At 42.0% G+C, this 21391-nt stretch overlaps 2 protein-coding genes across 3 annotated transcripts in view; both read left to right on the forward strand.

Annotated features, from left to right (window-relative positions):
• The window catches only part of TBCK (TBC1 domain containing kinase), a 186422-nt gene extending 183089 nt beyond the window's left edge, over positions 1–3333 (forward strand). For both annotated transcript variants that reach the window (XM_036025646.1, XM_028507475.2), the window contains exon 26: positions 1925–3333. In XM_036025646.1, the coding sequence (XP_035881539.1) occupies positions 1925–2035 (111 nt within the window). In that variant the 3' untranslated portion in view covers positions 2036–3333. The remainder of the gene's footprint in view (positions 1–1924) is intronic.
• Positions 3334–11152: 7819 nt separating this feature from the next.
• Positions 11153–13048, forward strand: LOC114491969 (2'-5'-oligoadenylate synthase 1-like). The gene is made up of 2 exons (XM_036025667.1): positions 11153–12507; positions 12610–13048. Exons 1-2 carry the CDS (start codon positions 11162–11164, stop codon positions 12641–12643), a joined length of 1380 nt encoding a protein of 459 aa, XP_035881560.1. The 5' UTR covers positions 11153–11161; the 3' UTR covers positions 12644–13048.
• The last annotated feature ends 8343 nt before the right edge of the window (positions 13049–21391 follow it).

Consider the following 21391-nt stretch of genomic DNA (forward strand, 5'->3'; position numbering starts at 1 on the left):
CAGCCGGCACATGACCTGGGGTGGATGAACCTGGTGCCTGTTTTCTTGAGGAGAGGGTTTCAAAGAGAAGTAAGCAAGAACAGGATGAAGATCAGCTCACATGGGCACTCTAGATCACTTGATATCTTCTAAAGTACCGGTGCATTATTTCTCTTCAACCTTAAGTACTTACTGTCCAGGATGCCCTCTGTGGCTCTAAAGAGGATCAGATCTGAAATGTGCACAGGCATGTGAACCTGTGTGAAGGCACTGCAGAGTGTGACAGAGAAGGCGAGAGGGGCCAGCTGTACTGAGATCTGGTTATGTGAGTTGTTTTGGAGATCGCGGAGATCCCAGTCCAGCAACATCTATTCCACCTACATGCTGATCTTTTTATCCTTTGGCTTAAGACAGTATTTTTCAAAGTATTGTCCATGGACCACCTGGTTTAGAGTCATGTAATGGTGTCTGCTAAAAAAACAAAAGAGCACACCACGTTCCTGTGCCCCAGATCAGTACAGCCGAGTCTCTGAGGTCTTGAACTTATCTTGACCAAACCACTCTGCTCAACCTTTTGAACCATGAAGTCTGGACAGCTGGCTTAAGACTTTACCAGCTATTAAGTTTAAAGACTCCCAACAAGCAATAGCACTGTGAGCAGATATTGGTCATTTTTCTTGGAAGATCTGAGATCAGGTTATGACAAAGTAGTTGAAAATCACGTATCGGCTCAAACATCCAATCTGAGGACTAGGACACCACCAAGGGGACGGAATGGCCAGAGAGCCAAAGAAAACCTTCTTTGCTTCCCCTTTTGCCCCAGGCTGTATGTCATTTGTCATAGTTTAATTCAGCTAGCATATACTGAGCCCTTGTATGTGCCAGCACTAGGGATAAAGGGAACCAGAACAGGTTCACGATCCTACGGAAGTTTACAGCTTGGTAGAGAAAGCAGGCCCTCAAATGGGGAATTTAAATAAATATTGTAAGCCAAATATAGGGACCTGAACGTGAAATTTGGAGGGGCTAAGAAGAGGGACTCCTAACTGAGACTTAGCTCCTAGAAAAGGAAGTGGCTGATGAGGAAAGTAAGTAGAAACTAGGCAGGTGGGAGTGCAGGTGGAGTGCTTTTGAAAAGGAAATGAAGCAGGGCCAGGAGCTGGTGGGAAGTGGAGCGTGCTGCCAAGAGTGACCTGCACAACCACAGCCTCTGAATCCTAACGTGATCCCATCTATCAGCGATTTACACGCAGTTAAACTGCTTTCTTGTGAGGTGCGAGGAAGGAAAAGATGATCAGTGACCATGAATGGGTAGACACAGGCCGAGTCAGGGGGGTATGTCTTTGTCTGGCTAACTTTCAAGCTCTTTTTTGCTAGCCATTTAGAATGCTTCTTGGATCAGTACTTCAAATTCATTCCAGGCTTATGGTCTTAAACTCTTCATTGTGGTTGCTCCAAAAACATGTTCCAACCAGTTCATAGGCTCTCTCTGGGGCATTGTGTGTGGGGTGCAACAACTAATGAGTTGACAATAATATCAAAAATTGTTCAATACAGACTTGAGAACATTCTGTCACTGGACACACACGTGAGAAACAGGAATGCTAACGTCCTTTCTGGGGAGACTGAGGCAGAGGCAGGCGTCACGCGCTTCTCCCTGAGCACCCTTGTGTGCTGTTCGAATTGTTTCCATGTGTACCTGTTGCCTCTTCCAGCAAGTTTAAAAGAGAAGTGAAGAGATACATTTATTTCATAGCATGAAGAAGTTGTTTGTCAACATACTAATTTTTTATTAAAAACCAAGTTAATGATGCAGTGACAACAGTGGCAGCGATAAGATCATTAAAGTAGTTTTTCACAGCTTGAGAAAACAAGAAAACATGGTTTCGGATAAATACAGATTGTGTATGTTCTCCATAACATTGGCCTTTTTTTTTTTTTTCAGTTTGCAGCACATCTTGTGAAGATGAAATATCCAAGAATCTGTATTCTAGACGGTGGCATCAATAAGATCAAGCCGACAGGCCTCCTCACAGTGCCGTCTCCTCAGATATGAAGAACCGGAAGGATGACCATCAGAAGCACAGAGTGGCGTCGGCTCCCAACAGCGCGGCTCCGTGCAGCCTTGCCAGTCTGAGGCCGGGCCGTGCTTCCACAGCGCTACATTTCCATAACGCTTGCTCATGAGACATGCTTTTAAAATCTCATGACCCAAATGTTCAACTATCCAGGCAACAAACCTGACTGTACCTGTGTTGCTGAAAGAAGTTTCTTAACAGTGAAATCAGATCGTGTATTTTTAGCACATTGCGACACAAAGCCAGAGGAATTCAGCTGACAAGGCAGATTTAGTATTATCAAGAAATCTCACTTACACTAAAAAAAGCTGTCTTCCATCGCACTGAGCAGACAGTCCTAACAAGGGTATTATTTAGAAATATAGGTTGAATGTAGACTGAAGTCTCATTTTCATGATAATGAAAAGTGAAAGACTATTCATAGTGCATTCCTTATAACTAACTGCTACATATAACTCATTTCTGGCCCAGACAAGTTGAGTGTGTGCATGTGTGTGTGTGTGTGTGTGTGTGTGTTTAGAGGGAGAAGAATTTAGCCCATTTAAAAAAAGCAATAATAGTCCACTTCCAGAAAAATGAAAGTATATTAAATAGAGTATTTGTTCAGCTTCTGTAGCAGAGAAACCCAAAATAAGAGCGACTTTAACAAACTAGAAGTTTATTTCTCTCAGTCAGCCTAGGGCTAGTATATCTGTTTCAGAATCATTAAGAATTCAGGTGTTTTTCTCATTGCTTTACCACCCTGAACACATGGTTTCCGTCTCATGGATCAAGATGGCTACCCAGCTCACCCACCTTCACACCTGCAATTTAGAAGGAAGGACTGAAGGGGGAGCGGGTGGGGAAGAAAGGAAGGAAAGAAATGGGGTGTCAGGGGAAGAAGGAAAGAAGAAAAGATGAAAGAGATGGGAGGACACACTTCTTCTGTAAGGACAAAATCCAGAAGTTTCACATACTACTTCTGTTTACAAACCATTGGCTAGACCTTTGACATATGGCCTCACCTAGCTATAAGGAAAGGTAGGAATACAATCTTTGGCTGGGCGGCCATTTGTACAGTTTAAAAGCAAAAAAAACAAACAAACAAAAAAAAACACCCTTATGGGAAGAGAACACATATAGAAGGACAACTAGCAGCCTCTGCCACATTATTCTAAAAGTTAAGTACCACATTGAATCATAAACATATGATTTTATGTACTGTGAAGGAAGAAAAATATAACCAAATAAACTGACACAACATCAATTATAAGATGCATCTCCATTTCAAAAATGCGAAAAAATATTCACCTTAAATTATTGAAATAGAATACATCTTTGACTATCTTTAGTTTTATTTTAACTAAATTATGTTTGTTCATCTTTAAGTTATATTCCTCTTCAATATTAGGACTACCTAGGTACAACATTTTAATAAGAGCTTCAGTTCAACATTCTGGGCTATGGTTCTATTGTTGCTGGCTGTTTTGGGTTTTTGCATCTTTTTATTGAAATATAATTTACATACCATAAAATTCACCTTTTAAAATGTACAACTAAGGTTTTTTAGTATGCTCACAAAATTGTGTAGTCATCATTAATTCCAGAACATTTTTATCACCCCAAAAAGAAATTGTGTACTTATTAGCAGCCATTCCCCCTTAACTTCTCCCAAGGTCTTTGATTTTTGTACATAGAGTGCAATAGGTACCCAACTTTATTTTTGCATGTGGGTATCAAGTTGTCTCATGAGCCATGTCATTTTTTTATTGTTGTTCAAGTACAGTCGTCTCCATTTTCACCCCACCATGACCCACCACCCCTGCCTCCCACCCTCTTTGGCTTTGTCCGTGTGTCCTGTATACATGTTCCTTGATGGACTTTTGCCTATTGTCCCCCATTATCCCTCTCCCTCCTCCTCTCTGGTTGCTGTCAGTTTGTTCTTTATTTCAGTGTCTCTGATTATATTTTTCTTGCTTGTTTGTCTTGTTGATTAGGTTCCACTTAAAGGTGAGCTCATATGGTATTTATCTTTCACTACCTGGATTATTTCACTTAGCATAATGTCATTCTGTTTGTTTTTCTCAATTAAATCAATAGTGATTCACCAAATACGTTTTGATACCTACTGTGTGCAAGACTGTGACATAATCCATAATTTTATTATTCTGTAACCCCTTACACAATATACAAAGAACAATTGTGAGAATAAATGAGAAAACAAAATTTTGCCACAATTTCTGTATCATTTTTGGGGGCCATCATCGTCACTGGTTAGGGAAGTATTAAATCCTCCTATCCTCTCCTTCAGTCTTTGCTGACTTCTCTGACTTCACAGTCATAACGCAGCACTGATGGTGCTTCGGGAAGAGTGGTTCCGACTCTTCTTGGCCTCACTGGGGAAGCAGAGAAGGGAGGTGGGTGCGGATCGGAGTGAACGGGGTGGCAGGTCATGGGGGCATGAAGCCCTGAGTGCCGTGAGGAGAGCTGTGCCGGAGAGGATAGTGGCCAGCCGTCATCACAATTTCGCATTGTTTTTTTTTAGTACTTTTATTTTTTTTATCAGTCTTATAGCTTTTTTCATGTCTTTTATTGTTGTTCAAGTACAGTTTTCTGCCTTTTTCCCTCACTGCTCACCCCCACCCTAATCATCCCCACTACCCACCCTTTTGGTTTTTGAACGTGTGTCCTCTATACATGTTTCTGAAATCCCTTCCCCCTTGATCTGTCTTAAAACATGATGCGGTTAGGGTTTTGAAAAATGAAAGCATATTAAACATTCACATTATAAATAATATTTAATATTCTTAACAGTAAGATAAGAAATAGCATACAGTCACTGCCACGTGCACAGGCAGAGTCTGTTATTCGATGACAGTAGTTTCAGCAAAGTTGACCTCAACAACCATTTGTTGAATTAAACCTATATAACCCATGATTTGTAAGGGTCCTTTTAATTATATTACTGACTTCTACATTGCCACTCTCAGCATTGTTTCTGGTGTCAGCAGCCTCTTCCCTCAGTCTGCCCCGGGTGTCCTCACTTACCCCCGCTAGCCCCAGGCACGCACACATGCACACATTCTTCCTGACGCAGCATCAGCAGCATCTACTCCAGTCTCTGACCCCCTGTGCTGCATCAGGAGCCCCTAATCTATCAAAGCATTTCATTTATACATGTAACAATATTCTTATTACATCATTTTGTGTTTACCTGTCCACATGTAGGCCCAATATGAGCTCCCTTAAGTCAGTGGCTACGATGTACCCTTGTCTTCAGCAGCCCACTGCACCGGAGATGCTCGATAAACAGGAAACTGGGTTGAACTGAATCTCTATTGAGGGATTTTAGACTCTGTGGATAGAAAAATACTTAAAACGGCCCAGGTAATTTTGCTCAAGTGCCAAAATTATCTGGTACCTGATGAATATAAATAAATTAAAATCTCCTGGCTGGCGTAGCTCAGTGGATTGAGCGCAGGCTGGGAACCAAAATGTCCCAGGTTCGATTCCCAGCCAGGGTACATTCCTGGGTTGCAGGCCATAACCCCCAGCAACCGCACATTGATGTTTCTCTCTCTTTCTATCTCTCTCCCTTCCCTCTCTAAAAAATAAATAAATAAAAATAAAATCTTTAAAAAAATAAATTAAAATCTTAATTCACTGAGTGAAGAAAGGATCTCCAAAGTACCACCCAGCTCTAAGCTATTATAATCCTAGAAGTTGAAACAGATAACTTCCAACGACAGGGTAAACTAAGCTAGTTGCATCCCTTTTCCAAAACACAGAAATGCTAGATTAAAAATGTCTAATAGTTTACCAAAGTTTAACGAATCAGAACTTCCTTGATGTCAGATAGGAAGACGAACGGAAACACTGTCAGCCCCTGGGATAGCAGATGTTAGCAGAGGCCCAGGAACTGAGGCTTTACCATGCATGTGGAACTGGAAGACACAGCCTGGGGCCTTCTGGTAGGGGGTTGATGCTAAGTTTACTACACAAGTGACAGTCTTAAAGAACTCTGCTCCAGGAAATGACCAGTGGTAACTTGTCACTGAATCAGGAAGCTACAAGGGGAGGTTGTCATGGCCTGGTATTCTGAGTGAAGGAATTCAAATCTGCTGACATAGACAGATGGAAATATTCAACGGAAAGGCTGAGGTAAGTACCCAAATTAGAATAGGCTTTAGGCATTCGTTCATCTGACTATTTAAAAATGAGAACAATGAATTATATATCAAACTTTTGGAAGGCATAGATGGTGCCAGATCTTTGTTTGACTTCTCTGTCTTCTTCTCCAAGTAGTTACCAAAAAGTACATTGTTAGAGATTCATATCAACAACATGGTGCAGCCTCTCAAAAAGGTCCTATGCACTGGTGTCACTCGGTCAAATCCACTCCAAGGGGAGAGAGAGGACAGTTGTGGGTTGGTGGTCGTTTCACTCTATCAGAGTCATAGCCATCCATCTCACTGGTGTACCTGCTGGCTTTACGTCTGCCTGCTGGTAACAAGTAATGCATTTTTTCTGGGTAAGCACTCATTAAGCCAAAGAGTGGAAGCAAATGATAATGTCTATGATACATTTTGGTTCATGTATTCAGTCATAAAACCAAACACCCTTCACAACTATTTACTTAGATTTTATGTGAAAAAATAACAGGGAAATATTACAAACCTTAGCTGTCCAGCACTGGAAATTTAGCATATGCAGTTGTGCTCACACAACTTTTAGGTTTTCTAATCCAGTTTATCTTACTTAATATTACAAATAGTACACATTGTAAGTAAGCTATTTAAAAAGTTAGCCACATTTTTTAAAACTTGCATATATTTGCAAGTTTTGCATCTCTTTTCTGAGTAATTTTCTTGTGAATGTCTTCTGAAAAGTGCTTGTCACTTGAAGTGTAAACTTGGCCCTTGGCAAATTTGGAATTCTATAGTTAGATTGTGGTATTTATAGCTTTTAGGCCTAATGTTGCCTCTTAGGTTGGCATTCCTCCTTTAATATCCCTCCTCACTCCTCTCACGGAACCCATTTTTAGTTCGCATCATCTGCAGTGTTTCAATAGCACTGTTCTGTCCTAATGCTCACGGTGACGGTACATTGTTGCATAGGTGGGTACCGAGCATGGTGTTGCCGACATTCCTGGATGTTACACATTAGTCCCCTGGATAGTGAAGGCTAAAACACTGTCCTGTCTTGGTTCAAGACTAATCTGGGAGCTATAACAATTGCATTTGAAGCATTAGATTTAGGAATATATTCTAAATATATTCCTGCCACACTGAAAGATTCAAGTTTTGAAAATATTAATGTTTTGGCATATATCTGTGACTTTATTTTTTAAAAAGTACATCTTCTATTCTGCCTAAAAACTGTAATAGATTGCTAGTTAAAGCATTAACACCTGAGATAATCCATGTATTAATTTTCTCATGAACCCTGGATACTTATTTTTGTTTCTCATTATTAATTTTATCTCAACTATATTAGCATACTTTTCAGTCCTTTAGGGTAGAATAATTTAGTGTTTTAAGGCACACGGTGTGCTGAAACTCGCCCCCAGTGTCTTGGAGCCAGGGTTGAATGCACCCATTTCTTTCAAACTCCATGTTCAGTGATCTGACATTGGTAGCTTAAAATTGGCCACACCATAAAAACAGGCAAACATCTCAAATCACAGCTTTCTTCTTATTTACTTCTTTATTTTGAAAACCAGTCATTAATATTTATTAGCATCCATGCAACAATATAACAAATATTTAAAATTTCAGTGGTGACTTATATAACATATAAAGCAAGATGTTACATTCTTATATAGAAATTATTCCATAAAATGACAATAGTTCAAGCAGAAGCTAACTATAAGTGTCCTATAAATAACTGTGACATTCTGCAATGAATTCAAAACTGCCCCGTCTGACAAAGTACAGTAATACCAACATTGATGTTAAAGTCCATGATTGTCAGCCAAATTAATTCTATTAAATCAGGAAGAGTGAATCAATGAGGACATTATATATTGCAGTTATTTAGCCCTTTTAATTAGCTTGTCCTGCCTAGGACATTAACTGAGACTTTTAAAGAGCTGCCACACATTTATTGTAAAGCCTGATTGAAATTTTATGTGAGTGTAGTATTGGGTGTGTACTTTATTACCTAGCAGCTAGAACAAAAAGATATGAACAAAATGCTAAATACCTGGTTACAAATTAGTTGGAGAAACATAAACAAATGAAAACAGTACACTGCCTGTAAAAGTGTTCCACTAATAACCCAAAAGCGTAATTCCCCTCACAGACCTTCTTCCCTACACAACCCGGCCCCGGTGACGTTGTTGCTCCCTGAGAGCTGCTCCGGGTGATTTGGCTGTCTCTTAGGCAGGTGAAACCGTAACTGCCCTGTGACACCTCCCTCACAGGGCATGTGTACTTTCATTTACCCAGATCTTGGAAGGCTGGAATGAGGAAGAACTGTGGGCTGGGCTTTTAGGTTGGCTGGCAATTGTTTAGTGTTCGCATTTGAAAGAGTTGAACTTCCTCAATGACCTTTCATGTCATAACACGAAATACCCAGTAGCCCACCAGAATCAGACAAATCCTGCTTCCATTGAGGAAGCTCACTCTCCACTGTGGCTGTCCTGAGAGCCAGGCATCCCCATCTCCCGTGTCAGAAGTTAACCTCCGACACCTCGAGAACAAGAAACTGTGTTTCAAGATCCCAGTGTTATCACATTAAGACTAAATTGTCTAGTAAAATGGCAGGATACAAAATACATATTCAGAAATAAATTGCATTTTACACACCAATAATGAGCTATCAGAAAGAGAAATTAAGAAAACAATTGCACAAAAAATTCCTAGGAATAAATTTAAACCAAGGTAAAGACCTATTCTAGGAAAATTATAATAATTGAAGAAAGAAACTGAAGAAGGTACAAATAAATGAATGCATATACCATACTCATGGATAAAAAGAATTAATATAGTTAGGATGGCATACTACCCAAAGCAACCTGTACATTCAATAAAATCCCTATCAAAACACCAATGGCTTTTTTCACAGAACTAGAACAAATAATTCAAAAATTTATATGGGGGCCACAAAAGACCCCAAATAGCCACAGCAATCTTGAAAAAGAACAAAGTTAGAAGAATCTTGCTACATGATATTAAACTATACTGTAAGGCTATAGTTATCACAATGGTATGGTACTGGCATAAAAACAGACATATACATCAATTGAATAGCATAGAGAGCCCAGAAATAACCTGTGCCTTTACGGTCAATATATGACAAAGGAGGCAAGAACATACAATGGGGTAAAAATAGTCTATTCAATAAATAATGTTGAAAAAAATTGAACAGGTGCATGCCAAAAAATGAAACTAGACCACCTTCTTGCACCGTACACAAGAATAAACTCAAAATGGAATAAACACTTGAAGGTAGAATTAGAAACCATAAAGATTCTAGAAGAAAGCATAAGCAGTAAAATCTCAGTCATTTCTTATAGCAATATTTTTTCTGATATATCTGTTCAGGCAGGAGAAACAACAGAAAAAATAAGTGGGATTACATCAAACTAAAAAGGTTTTGCACAGCAAAGGAATTTATCAACAAAAATGAAAAGACAACCTGCTGAGTGGGAGAAGATAATTGCCAATGATACATGCAATAAGGGGTTAATACCCAAAAGGTTTAAAGAACTCATACAACTCAACATCAAAAAATAAACAATTCAGTTAAAAAATGGGCAGAGGACCTGAATAGACACTTCTCCAAAGAGGACATACAGAAGGCCAATAGACATATGAAAAGATGCTTCATGTTACTAATTATCAGAAACGCAAGTTAAAACCACAATGAGACATCACCTCACGCCTGTCAGAATGGCCATCAATAAATCGACCAACAACCAGTGCTGGCGCAGTTGTGGAGAAAAGGGAACCTGAGTGCGCTGTTGGTGGGAAAACAAGATTGGTGCAGTCACTAAGGAAAACAGTATGGGGTTACCTCAAAAGATTAAAAATAGAACTACCTTATGACCCAGCAATTTTTCTTCTGGGTATATCCCAAGAAACCCAAAACACTAATTCGAAAAGATACATGCATCCCTGTATTCATTGCAGAGTTGTTTAAAATAGCTATAAAATGGAAGCAAACCAAATGCCCATGAATATACAAGTGAATAAAGAAATTGTAGTACATATATACAACGACATATTACTTGGCCATAAAAAAATGAAATATTACCATTTGCAACAACATGGATAGACTTAGAAGGTATTATGCTAAGTGAAATAAGTCAGACAGACAAAGACAAATACCATATGATCACGCTTATACTATGTGGAATCCAAAGAACAAAATAAATGAACAAACAAAACAGAAACAGACCAATAGATACAGAGAACCGACTGATGGTTGCCACTTTGCAGGGGGATTGGGAGGCTGGGTGAAAAGGTGAAGGGATTAATTAATACAATTGGTAGTTATTGTACAAAATAGTCATGGGAATGTAAAGTACAGCACAGGGCATACAAGCAACAATGTTAGGACAAAGGTCTCAAGGTGTGGGCATTTCCAAGTGTTACTTTTTGCTGAATGTTAAAACACAGCACAGCACTTTGCAGAGGCAGCGATAACAGGATGAGCTGACAGGAGCTCAGCTGGATTGCCAACTATATACCCAATGGCTAAGCCTCCCTTTGAGGAGGCAGAGCTAAGGACACAAATCCTCTGTCTCCTTTATTTAGTGCAAGTAAATAAAACTCCTTTGCAATGACCAGGTCTTGCATGGTCACCCACTGAGTTCCTAGTGAGAACCCATTGAGTTCAGTGACAGTAATATTGTAGTAACTATGTGGGGTGCCAGGTAGGTCCTTGAAATATCCAGGGGATCACTGCATAAAATGTATAATTGCCTAAGTACTCTTTATGCCTGAAACTAAAATAAATAATATTGAATGTCAACTGTAATTAAGAAATAAAATTTAAAAAAAGATCATAGGAGACAAGAACAATTTTGTCAGCAGCAACAACAGAAACCAGGAAGAAGGAAACCAAAAATCAGATTTGAATTACTGATTTCTCTTGGTAATAATGGGAGTTAAAATGCAATGTTTTCAGAGTACAGCCTGAAGAAAGGGCTGATAGTAAAGGCAGGAAGTAAGTTTCAGAACGTGAAGGAAACACCTGGGAGAGCAGACACTGCTTCGGGATCCCGGGACTGTCTGATCTGCCAAGAAGCAGACACCGAAGACACAGCTCCTCCCTTCCCAGAAAATGAAACTGAAAGACGTGCAGACCTAGCAGCAGAAGATAAAGAGACTAAGAGTTTCCTGCAGGTAGCTCTGCGGTCACTGCTCTCCTGTCCCTGTCAGAGCGTCAAGATGGAGCTTAGCAGTACCCCGGCCAGGAATCTGGACAAGTTCATCGAAGACCAGCTCCTGCCAGACACGCATTTCCGCAAGCAGGTCAAACTAGCCATCAATGTCATCTGCAGTTTCCTGAAGGAGCGGTGTTTCCGAGATGCCTCCCACCCTGTGCGGGTGTCCAAAGTAGTGAAGGGCGGCTCCTCGGGCAAGGGCACCACCCTCAGAGGCCGATCTGATGCTGATCTCGTGGTCTTCCTCAGCAAACTCGGAAGTTTTCAGGAGCAGTTTGATCGCCGGGCAGAGTTCATCAGGGAAATCAGAAGACAGCTGACAGCCTGTCAAAGTGAGAGAGGAGTGCAGTTTGAGATCCAGGGTTCTACATGGGGGAACCCCCGCGCACTCAGCTTCATGCTCAGGTCCCCCGAGATTGACGAGGGGGTGGAGTTCGATGTATTGCCTGCCTTTGATGCCCTGGGTCAGGTGCCAAAAAGCTACAGATCTGACTCCCTGGTCCACGAGCACTACAGACCTGATCCCCAGATCTACGTTGAGCTCATCCAAGAGTGCAAAAACCTGGGGAAAGAGGGCGAGTTCTCCACCTGCTTCACAGAGCTGCAGCGAGCCTTCCTGAAGCAGCGTCCAACCAAGCTCAAGAGCCTCATCCGCCTGGTCAAGCACTGGTACCAAACATGTAAGGAGGAGCTGGGGAAGCCCCTGCCGCAGCAGTATGCCCTGGAGCTGCTCACGGTCTACGCTTGGGAGCAGGGAAGCAAGGAAACTGTATTCGACACAGCTGAGGGATTTCAGACTGTCTTGGAATTAGTCATGAACTACCAGCAGCTTCTCATCTACTGGACAAAGTATTATGACTTTGAAAATCCTGTTATTGGTCAATACCTGAGGATGCAGCTCAAGAAACCCAGGCCTGTGATTCTGGACCCCGCTGACCCTACAGGAAACGTGGCTGCTGGAGACTCACGTAGCTGGCCGCGTCTGGCACAGCAGGCTAAAGCGTGGTTGAGTTACCAGTGCTTCAAGGATTGGTATGGGTTTCCAGTGGGCTCCTGGGAGATTCAACTTCCAGAAGAGAGTGAGGATGAGTCTCCAGTGGGCTCCTGGGAGATTCAACTTCCAGAAGAGAGTAAGGATAAGCCTTCAGTGGGCTCCCGGGACATTCAATTTCCAGAAAGGAGTGAAGATGGCTGGACGTGTGCCATACTCTGAACACCAGTGCTTCTTAGGGGACAGTGCTCCAGTGTCATTTGAGCCAGCTTCCTCATTCCAAGGGGCCGAACCTTGATTCAGAGAGGACAGAGGACTGCCCCAAGCTAGCAGTGAGTAGGACAGACCTACAACCAAAATCCAGGTCTCCTAATCCCACCCTTCCCACTTTTCTGTGCTTCTCTTCTTTCACAGATAGCATTTTCCTTCAGCATCTCCCCTCCATCTATTTCAGACAATATTATCTGAGACAAGAGAAATATAGACAAGAGTGGGATCCCAGCCTTGCTGTCCTTCTATGTACTGGCAGGAGTGTTTTGGTCCAATTTATTACTACTTGCAATAAAAATAATAGCAAAAAAAGTAAATTGTCTGTCTTGAGAAAAACAATATAGGTTTCAGAATGCACAGAGAGGAGAGAATTTTCCTCCCCCTGAAGAAACCATGAATTAGCCCTGGCTGGGTGGCTCAGTTGATTGGAGTGTCATCCATATACCAAAAGATTGTGGGTTCAATCCCAGTCAAGGTCAAGGCAAGGCTGCAGATTCAATTCCCAGTCAGGGTGCAGAGGGGAGGTAATGAATCAATGTTTCTCTCTCTCTCTCTCTGTCTCTCTCTCTGTCTCTCTCTCTTTCTCCCACCTTCTTCTGTCTAAATAAAATTAATAAAAACATATTCTTGGTGAGTATTAAAAAGAAAGACCCGGCTGGTGTGGTTCAGTGGACTGAATGCTGGCCTGCTAATCAGAGGGTCACCAGTTACATTCCCAGTCAGGGCACACGCCTGGGTTGTGGGCCAGGCCCCCGGTGGGGGTTGTGCAAGAGGCAAACACACACTGATGCTTCTCTCTCTCTCTTTCTCCCTTCCTTCCCCTTTCTCTAAAAATAACTAAATAAAAATCTTAAAAATATTTTTAATAGAAAGAAAGAAAGAAAAGAAAGCAAGAAACCATGAATTGGAGTCTGCAAGAAGAGGCCAAGAATCAGAGAACCTAGATTGTTCTGGCCTCTCCACTGTCACTCCCAGTGTGCCCCTGTGCAGTTTGCATGGGTTTCCTAAGGCTCTCGTTCCTCATGTATAAAAGGAGAATAACAGCCTTTATCCAACCTATCTGCTAGGCTTATGTTGAAGCTCATGAAAAAACATTTTGTAAAAGAAAAAGTGATATTCAAATGTAATATGTTTATGATTTTTATAGAAGTCACTACTGGTCTGTAAAAGTATCAAGCCAAAATTTGTATGTATCATATTGCTTTTTAAGAAAGAAATTTGATACAAAATAATTACTTATACAATCTATGTATATGGTTCTATTCTGCAACCGAAACAAAAGGGAAGGCTTCAGGAGCAATGTTTAGATTACACATGACATGCTTGATACTGTTTAATTAAAAGCAACCATTTCTAAATTGAAAATTTTATCCAGAATCCTTTTAGATTTCTCTGTTTTATACCCATCTCCTAGTCCAGTTTTACCAACTTTAAAACCCTCTTTTAACAATCATCTAAACTCTCTTTTGATATAATCTGGCAGTTTCAGCTTCGCCAACAGCCATCTACACCTAGATGACAGAGATTTGAAACTTTATTTCAAATCCACTCTTTCCTTCAGTTTTCTCTCCCTCTTCCATTGCAGCTCTCTCCTGGACTTCAAAGCAGCTTTGTGCTTTGCCTTGCAGAAAATCAATGGCTGGGAGATGAAAAGCAGCTCTTGTTTATCTCTTGCCTGCTGAAGGTCATTCTCCTCAGCAGCATCTGTGTGAGATCCGAAGCAGCCAGTTTTTTGCTTTCAGAGGGGAGAAGTAAATTGATTACATATTCAACAGCCACAATAAGGAGAGAGTAATGTCCATTTTTAAAAGATAGGATCACATCACAGCACAAACATACTAATAAGAATAAGTAGAGTATTGGAGTACTGGTGTTTGGAATGTACATTTAGAGTGTTACTGATTGCGACGCCCCCCCTTTTATTTTGGAATGGCTACGCCCAGACTTTTTGTAGCATGCAAAGCTTTATAGGTAGTTGATCACATTCTCTGATAGGTACTTGAGAAGTTATTTGAATTTAGTAGGCTTTAAGGATTATGACTAATAAAGGGCATTGATAAATGAGTGTGAGTGGGTATCTATTTCTACAGAAATAGGTAGAAGCATTGGTTTTCTATTGCAGGTATGGCCACAGTTGCTGGCCTCGCTTACCCAGTTTGTCCATCTGTCTCCCTGTGAAGGGTGATGGCGCAGCCTGACCCTGCCCTATCACAAGCATTGCTTAGCTCTCAGTGTTCTTCATAGTCCAAGGCAATTTCTTGAACAGTTTGGAAGAGAGACCTAAAAACACATACATTTCCCAATGCTGTCAATTCAAAAGTATGTTTTCCTGGGGTCCCATAGTTTATGGCTTGTGTTTCACTGGTAACACTTTGTTCTGCGTCTGTGACGTAGCTAGTGAGTCATGTCAGGTGGTAAAGTTTTGGTAGAATTTTGGGGGGCGGGGGTATTAAAGTCAGGGACCTAAAAATCCCTGCCAATCACCCTGCTTGCTCTCCAACAAGCTCCCAAGTGAAATTTACAAACCAGGGATAAGAGCACGTGCAAAACAAGTACCAACTTATGGCTGGGCCAGTGACCACCGTTCCCTAGTTCAGAGTTTTTGTAAACCTGAGTTAGAACCTGTAGCTTAGACTCATGGCTGTGGCAGAATCTAAATCTTGGAATCCCATATTCTAGCTTATCACATGGTATGGGAACTAAAACAACAAAGCAGTTAGTTTAAGTATGCGTATAAAGAGATAAGAACAAGAACAACAAAAAAGATGGCCAGGTAAGTAAAGGGGCCTTATTTCAGGTTAACAATTGTACCACTTGCAATGAAAGTAAGGGAAGAGTTAACCCCTTAAAACACAGCAGTACTACTGTATTAGCCACGGTTCTCCAGAGAAATACATATATATGTGTGAGATATATATTATACATAATATATACTTTTTATATATCAATATATTATTATTATAAAGAATTGGCTCACATAATTATGAAGGCTGGCAAGTCCCAAGATCTGCAGGGTGAGGTGGCAAACCCAGTAGGACTGATGTTATAATTCTAGTCTGAAGGCCGGCAAGGTTTGAGACCCAAAAAAGAGCTGATGTCTCAGTTCAAGTTCAAAGGCAGGAAAAGACTGATGTCCCATTTCTGAAAGTTATCAAAAATGAAGAAGTCAGCCTTTGTGTTGTATCCAGGCTTCAGTTGACTAGATCCAGCCCACCCACACTGGGGAGGGCCACCTGCTTTCCTCAGTCTACCAACTCAAATGTTGATTCATCCAGAAACCCTCAACGACACACCCACGATAGTGCTTGACCAAATATCAGGGCACTCTGTGGCCCAGTCAAGGTGACACATAAAATGAATCATGACACCTGCCCAATAGTAAGTGTGGCCCCAAACCAATGTTCCAGAACCAGGCCTATCAGATTAGCATTCCATCCTTTTGTGGGGTGGAGCAAGGAAGAAAGGCAAAATGCGAAAGGGGCTCCTCTTTCTTAATCCTGTGACTCCCCTCTCTAGGTTTCTTTGAGGGTAATTTCCATTTCCCTCTTCCTCATAGAAACTAGCACACTGTCGTCACCGAAGTGGGTTTCAATAAATGTTTACTGAATAAACCAAGAGAATCTCTGCTCACAATATAAAAAAGTGTCAGTCAGCAATGACTGATTTAGTGCCAGGCATGTGGCTGCACCCTGGGGCAGGCAGTGGATGGCGATCCTAGTGCAGGGTGCCTGTTATAAGGGTCGGCACAAACAAAGGCATTTTAAAAGGGAACAGTAACGAAACTGCATGGCACAGCATGCAAACGCCCCTGCGCTCACAAAAGCTGGGCCTGGCACTGGCTTCCCTGGGAGCCAGGGCTGTCCCCGAGGAAACCGCTTCTCCAGGTGGGGGCTTTTGTGCATTGGGCTTGGACACTTTGCCACTTATCGAATATGTGACTTCAGACAAGTTGTTCTGCCTCCTTCAGCCTCAGTTTCCTTGCCTGCTAAACAGGATCGAATCAAAGCCTGCTTTGCAAGTTAGGTATGAGGAACAAAGGTGAAAATGGTTAGAAGACATACAGTACTTAGCACAGAGCACGCATAACAGTAAAGGTAGCTATTTTTATACTTTTCATTGTTAACCTACAAGAGGATAGCTTTTCACCTTATTATTAGTTCACCCTTGAGACACTGTAAACTCACAGTGTCTCCCTGTTAAGGTCTTTTTTCCACCCATTAGTAGGGAATTAACCAGCCAAGGCAGAAAAGTGCTCAGGCTAGCAGTGGGCATGATGAAAGGCCAGAGAGGAAGAAGGAAGCAGAGCCCTTCCATTTAAAAGCTTGTCCTGACAGCAGGCCCACAGGTAGGGCTGGGAGTGTTCAAGGGCCATGAGCTGGGCACTGTGAAATTCAGTGCAATTCTTGCTGATCTTTTGGGAAATGGCACCTATTTGCCAGGGCTCTTTGCCAGACATCCTGACAGCTACCACACATTTGCCTACTGAAAGAAAGACACAGCAGTGGCCAGCTGCTGCTGCCCCACTGAATTTCTGCCTTAATAAGCTGCTCAACCACCTATGACTTCTTAATTTTCAAAGACCCTACTTAAGCTCCGTTATAAAAAGCGGCAAGCTGAAATTCCCTTCTAGCCTCTGCCTGTCACCAACATGTTTGATTGCCTTTGTCCCTCCCATGCATCCACTTCCTAAAGAGCACAGAAGTGTGTTCTGGTGCAGGTGGTGATGACGTGTCTCCCCGGGCACCTCAGTGGGGGAATTCGATCTGGACACACCGATTCTGATGCCACTGAGCACAAAGGTGACATGATAAGCCTTTCCTTTGCTGCTTAATTATTGATATTTGATATTAGTAATAAGTTATTATTTTAACTCTCTGAGAATTCATGGGTTCAGGTAAGCGGGAAGAAATTTAAATTCACAACAGAGTTGCTTCCTTTCTATTTCTTTTCTAAAAGTAGCCTGTAGTTTACTCAAAAGATTAAAAGTGGTCCTTCCTCATGGCCCGGTGATCTACTTCTGGGGATTTAGCCCAAGGAACCGAAAACAATAATCCAAAAGAATATGTGTACCCCTATGGTCATTGCAACATTATTTACAATCACCGAGCTAGGGAGGCAATCCCAGTGCCCATCGACAGATGAGTTGGATAAAAAAAGCTGTGGAATGCTACTTGGATGTAAAAAAGAAAAAACCTTACCATTTGTGACAGCATGGATGGACCTAGAGAGTATGACGCTCAGTGAAATAAGTCAGTCAGAGAGACAAGTGCCATATGATTTCACTTATATGTGGACTCTGAAGAACAAAATAAACAAACAAAATTAAAATGGACAATAGATACAGAGAGAGAACGGGTGGCTACCACAGGGGAGGGGAGTTTGGGGCCTTGGGTGGAAGAGAAGGAGGAGGGATTAAGAAGCACAAATTGGTAGTTACATATGGTCACAGGAAGTGAATGAAGCACAGGGAATATGGCCAACAATATTACGACAACTATGTGTGGTGCCCAGTGGGGCACTGGAAATATCAGAGCGAGCACTCTGGAAAGTACATGATTGTCTCACCACTGGGCTGCACACCTGAAACCAGTACATAATAAAAAAAATAAAATAAAATAGAGCAAAAAATAAATAAAAATAAAAGAAGCCTAATTACTTAACAACAACAACAAAATACCACATTTTGTAATTCCTTAGAATATGATTTATATCAGGACTTTTAATTTTAAAAACTAACTTAAACATGTCTCTTATTACAAGCACTCATACCAAATAAAGCCAGAGTTAAAATTTAGTAGGTTATGTTATCTTTATTTTTATTGTTGTCTTATCTTCTTTCCTAAAGAATATGTACTGACTGACCCTATAGGAACTTTGCTTCCCGAAGAATACTCTTCTCTGTGTTGAAATGCCTTCCTAATGGTGGAAGAGGAGCCACTGCACATCTTGCACCCGCAGACCCACCCTGGGGTGGCAGGCGGAGCAGCCTGAGGCACTGCAAAGGCCGTGTGTGGCACAGCCAGGAGGTGGGCACTTTGGCTCTCTCCTTCCTGGCTGTACGATCTAAGACATTCATTTGAATCACGCTGGACCTCAGTTTCTGTTATCAGTAAAGTGGGTTTAATAATTATGTGTGTGCTTCACAGGGTTACAGTGAAGACAAATGAGATAGTAGTAATTTAATAAAGTGTCTGGCACACAGGAAAGACTCAGTACATGGGGTAGCTAACATTGCTAATAATGTAAGATGCCCCGTGCCCAAGTGGGTGTATGCTTTTTCTACATCCTCCCGCCATTGAAATGCAAGTAATGGTGAAATTGGGCAAGCAAGATTTTTGACTGGTAGAGGTAGCTTGCTTTGTTCATGGCGTCTACGGGCCAAGGATGGGATAGGGAATACTAAGAAGATGGAAAAGCAGCCATCAATGCCCTGGAGGAATTAGAACATGGCCAGGCAGAGGCGAGTGTCAGTACAGCCGGTATAGAGAACACTAGCTGGGTTTGCTGGGACGGCAGGGGGACCCTTTCACTGAACCCTACTGAAGAGTAGAAGTTTTACTCTGGTGGGTAGAATAGGAGGGCATTGCAGGTAGAAGAAAAAGGATCCCCAGCAGCTCAGAGATGAGGGAATGTGGGAGCCCGTGGGAGGTCAAATGGGGGAAGCAGTGGGGAATGCAGGAGGGGAGATCTGCCTGCTTCTGCTACTTCCCGGGCCCATGCAAGAATACAGATGAAGGCACTGTGTGCAGACGGAAGCCCAGCATCTGGATTCCTGGACTGGGGTCACAAGCTCAAGTTGGGCACATCCCCCTGATCCCAAGGCATGGCCAGTAAAGGACTGGGGCTGTGTGGGGTATGGACTGTAGTATGGAGTAAAACCCAGAGCAGGGACCATTGAAGAATTCTGAACACCAGCATGATCTGATCAATGGTAAATGTTAGGCACGCCACTCTTACAGCACAGAAGAGGGTTGAGTGGAGGAGGAAAGGCTTGGGGGCAGAGAGCCCACTAAGGTTCTATCGTTGTGGGGGAGGGGCATGGAGAAGGGAATTCGGAGTGTGTGGGGAGCTCGTGTCTGAACAAGAGAAAGAATAACAGGGATGGAAATGGAAAGAGACAGACATCTGAAGGATGTAGAGTCAACAGGACTTAGTGCTTTTTTAAATGACTGTGTGTGGGAGTGAAGGGACACAAAGGAAGACAGAGATGTCTTAGTTGGAGGGGTTTAGAGGAGACTGGGTTTAGCTCTTGACTTGAGCTGCCTTGCAGAAGCCAAAATGGAGTTGTCTGAAGGGAGTTGAATACGTGAGCTGAGGGCTCGGTAGCAACCTGGGGTGGACATGCAGGTTTGGATGCTCCGTGTGGCAGATTGGCCTCCTCCCAGTGGAGGCTGGCTTCCAGAAAGAAGCATTTCAAAGTGGTCAGGGCCTTCTGGCAGCCACCTTGACAATGAGGACCAGGACCACATGAATGGCAGGGCAGAGGCATGGAAGGATTGAAGCCTCCCAACCCTAACTGCCCACCACTGAGGGTCTTGTGGCAACAGAAATAAATGTCTCCTTTACTCAACCGTTGTTTTGGTTTCTTCAGTTCTTCTGTAATATTCAGCCAAACCTAAATCTAATCTTTGTACAACCAGTGGACAAGAAGCAAGCAGAACTCGTGGCTTTACTCTAGCAAAGAAAAGCAGTGTGGCTCCGTCAGTGTTTCTCATTGCTACAGACAAATGTCCCTTTGTTGTTGTGCATACACTTGACTCTGAACAACATGGGTTTGAAGTGCATGGGTCCACTTATGCTATATAACACATATAACACAAAATGCATGTCAATTGATTGTATATGTTGTCAGTGAGGCTTTCAGGTAATAGTAAGCTGTCACTAGTTAAGATTCAGGGAGTCAAATTCATATATGGATTTTCTGTTGCATGGGGAGTCAATACCCCTAACCCCATATTGTGTGAGGGTCATTTATATTTTGTAACACCTATTTTACTCACCTGAAATTAAAATGAGAGGTATTATTGCATCAATAATTAAACACACACACTATATATGTTTGTATGTATGTATATATGTATATATAGGCTTAACTAGCATAAAAATGATAAATAAGAGTAAAGCAGCTCATAATAAAATATCATATATTTCAACACATAAACGCTGAAGCAGGACCACCCTAGAAGACCTGAAGCTTGTCAGGTGCTTGCACCTACATATAATAAATAAGCTTGGGTTTCAGAAAGGTAAAAGTACATAGCACTTACATGAACATCACACAGAACACTGGGAAGGCATGTGGGGGCAAGTTGCAGACTGCCCCACACATGAAGGACATCAGACATTTCTGTCCATCAGTTGTCACAACCAGAACTGCCCCAGAGATTTCCAAAATGAGGCTGCCGGTAGCCACTCCTGTTTGAGAGCCTGTGCTCTAGGTGAGTCAGGAACACCTGGGCTCCCTCCTCAGCACAAAGCACCCAAGGGTGCTGCCTCAGCCTGTGCTCACTGCCTTCCTACCTGCCTGCCACCGAGGGCCCTTGCTTTCTTCTCCTCCTCCTTTAACATCCAGAGCAGCGGTAGTGAAGGCTCTCGCAGTCAGGGGTGCCAGATTTAGCAAATAAAAATACAGAATGCCCAGGTAAATTTGAATTTCAGATAAATGATAAGTAATTGTCTTAGTATAAGTATATTCCAAAT

The sequence above is a fragment of the Phyllostomus discolor genome, chromosome 1 (genome assembly GCF_004126475.2).
Source record: "Phyllostomus discolor isolate MPI-MPIP mPhyDis1 chromosome 1, mPhyDis1.pri.v3, whole genome shotgun sequence".
Lineage (NCBI taxonomy): Eukaryota > Metazoa > Chordata > Mammalia > Chiroptera > Phyllostomidae > Phyllostomus > Phyllostomus discolor.

Coding starts and splice junctions, on each gene's coding strand:
- LOC114491969 (XM_036025667.1), top strand. CDS start 11,162: ATGTTTTCAGAGTACAGCCTGAAGAAAGGGCTGATAGTAAAGGCAGGA. Junction 12,508..12,609: donor GAGATTCAACTTCCAGAAGA/GAGTGAGGATGA, acceptor ATTTCCAGAAAG/GAGTGAAGATGGCTGGACGT.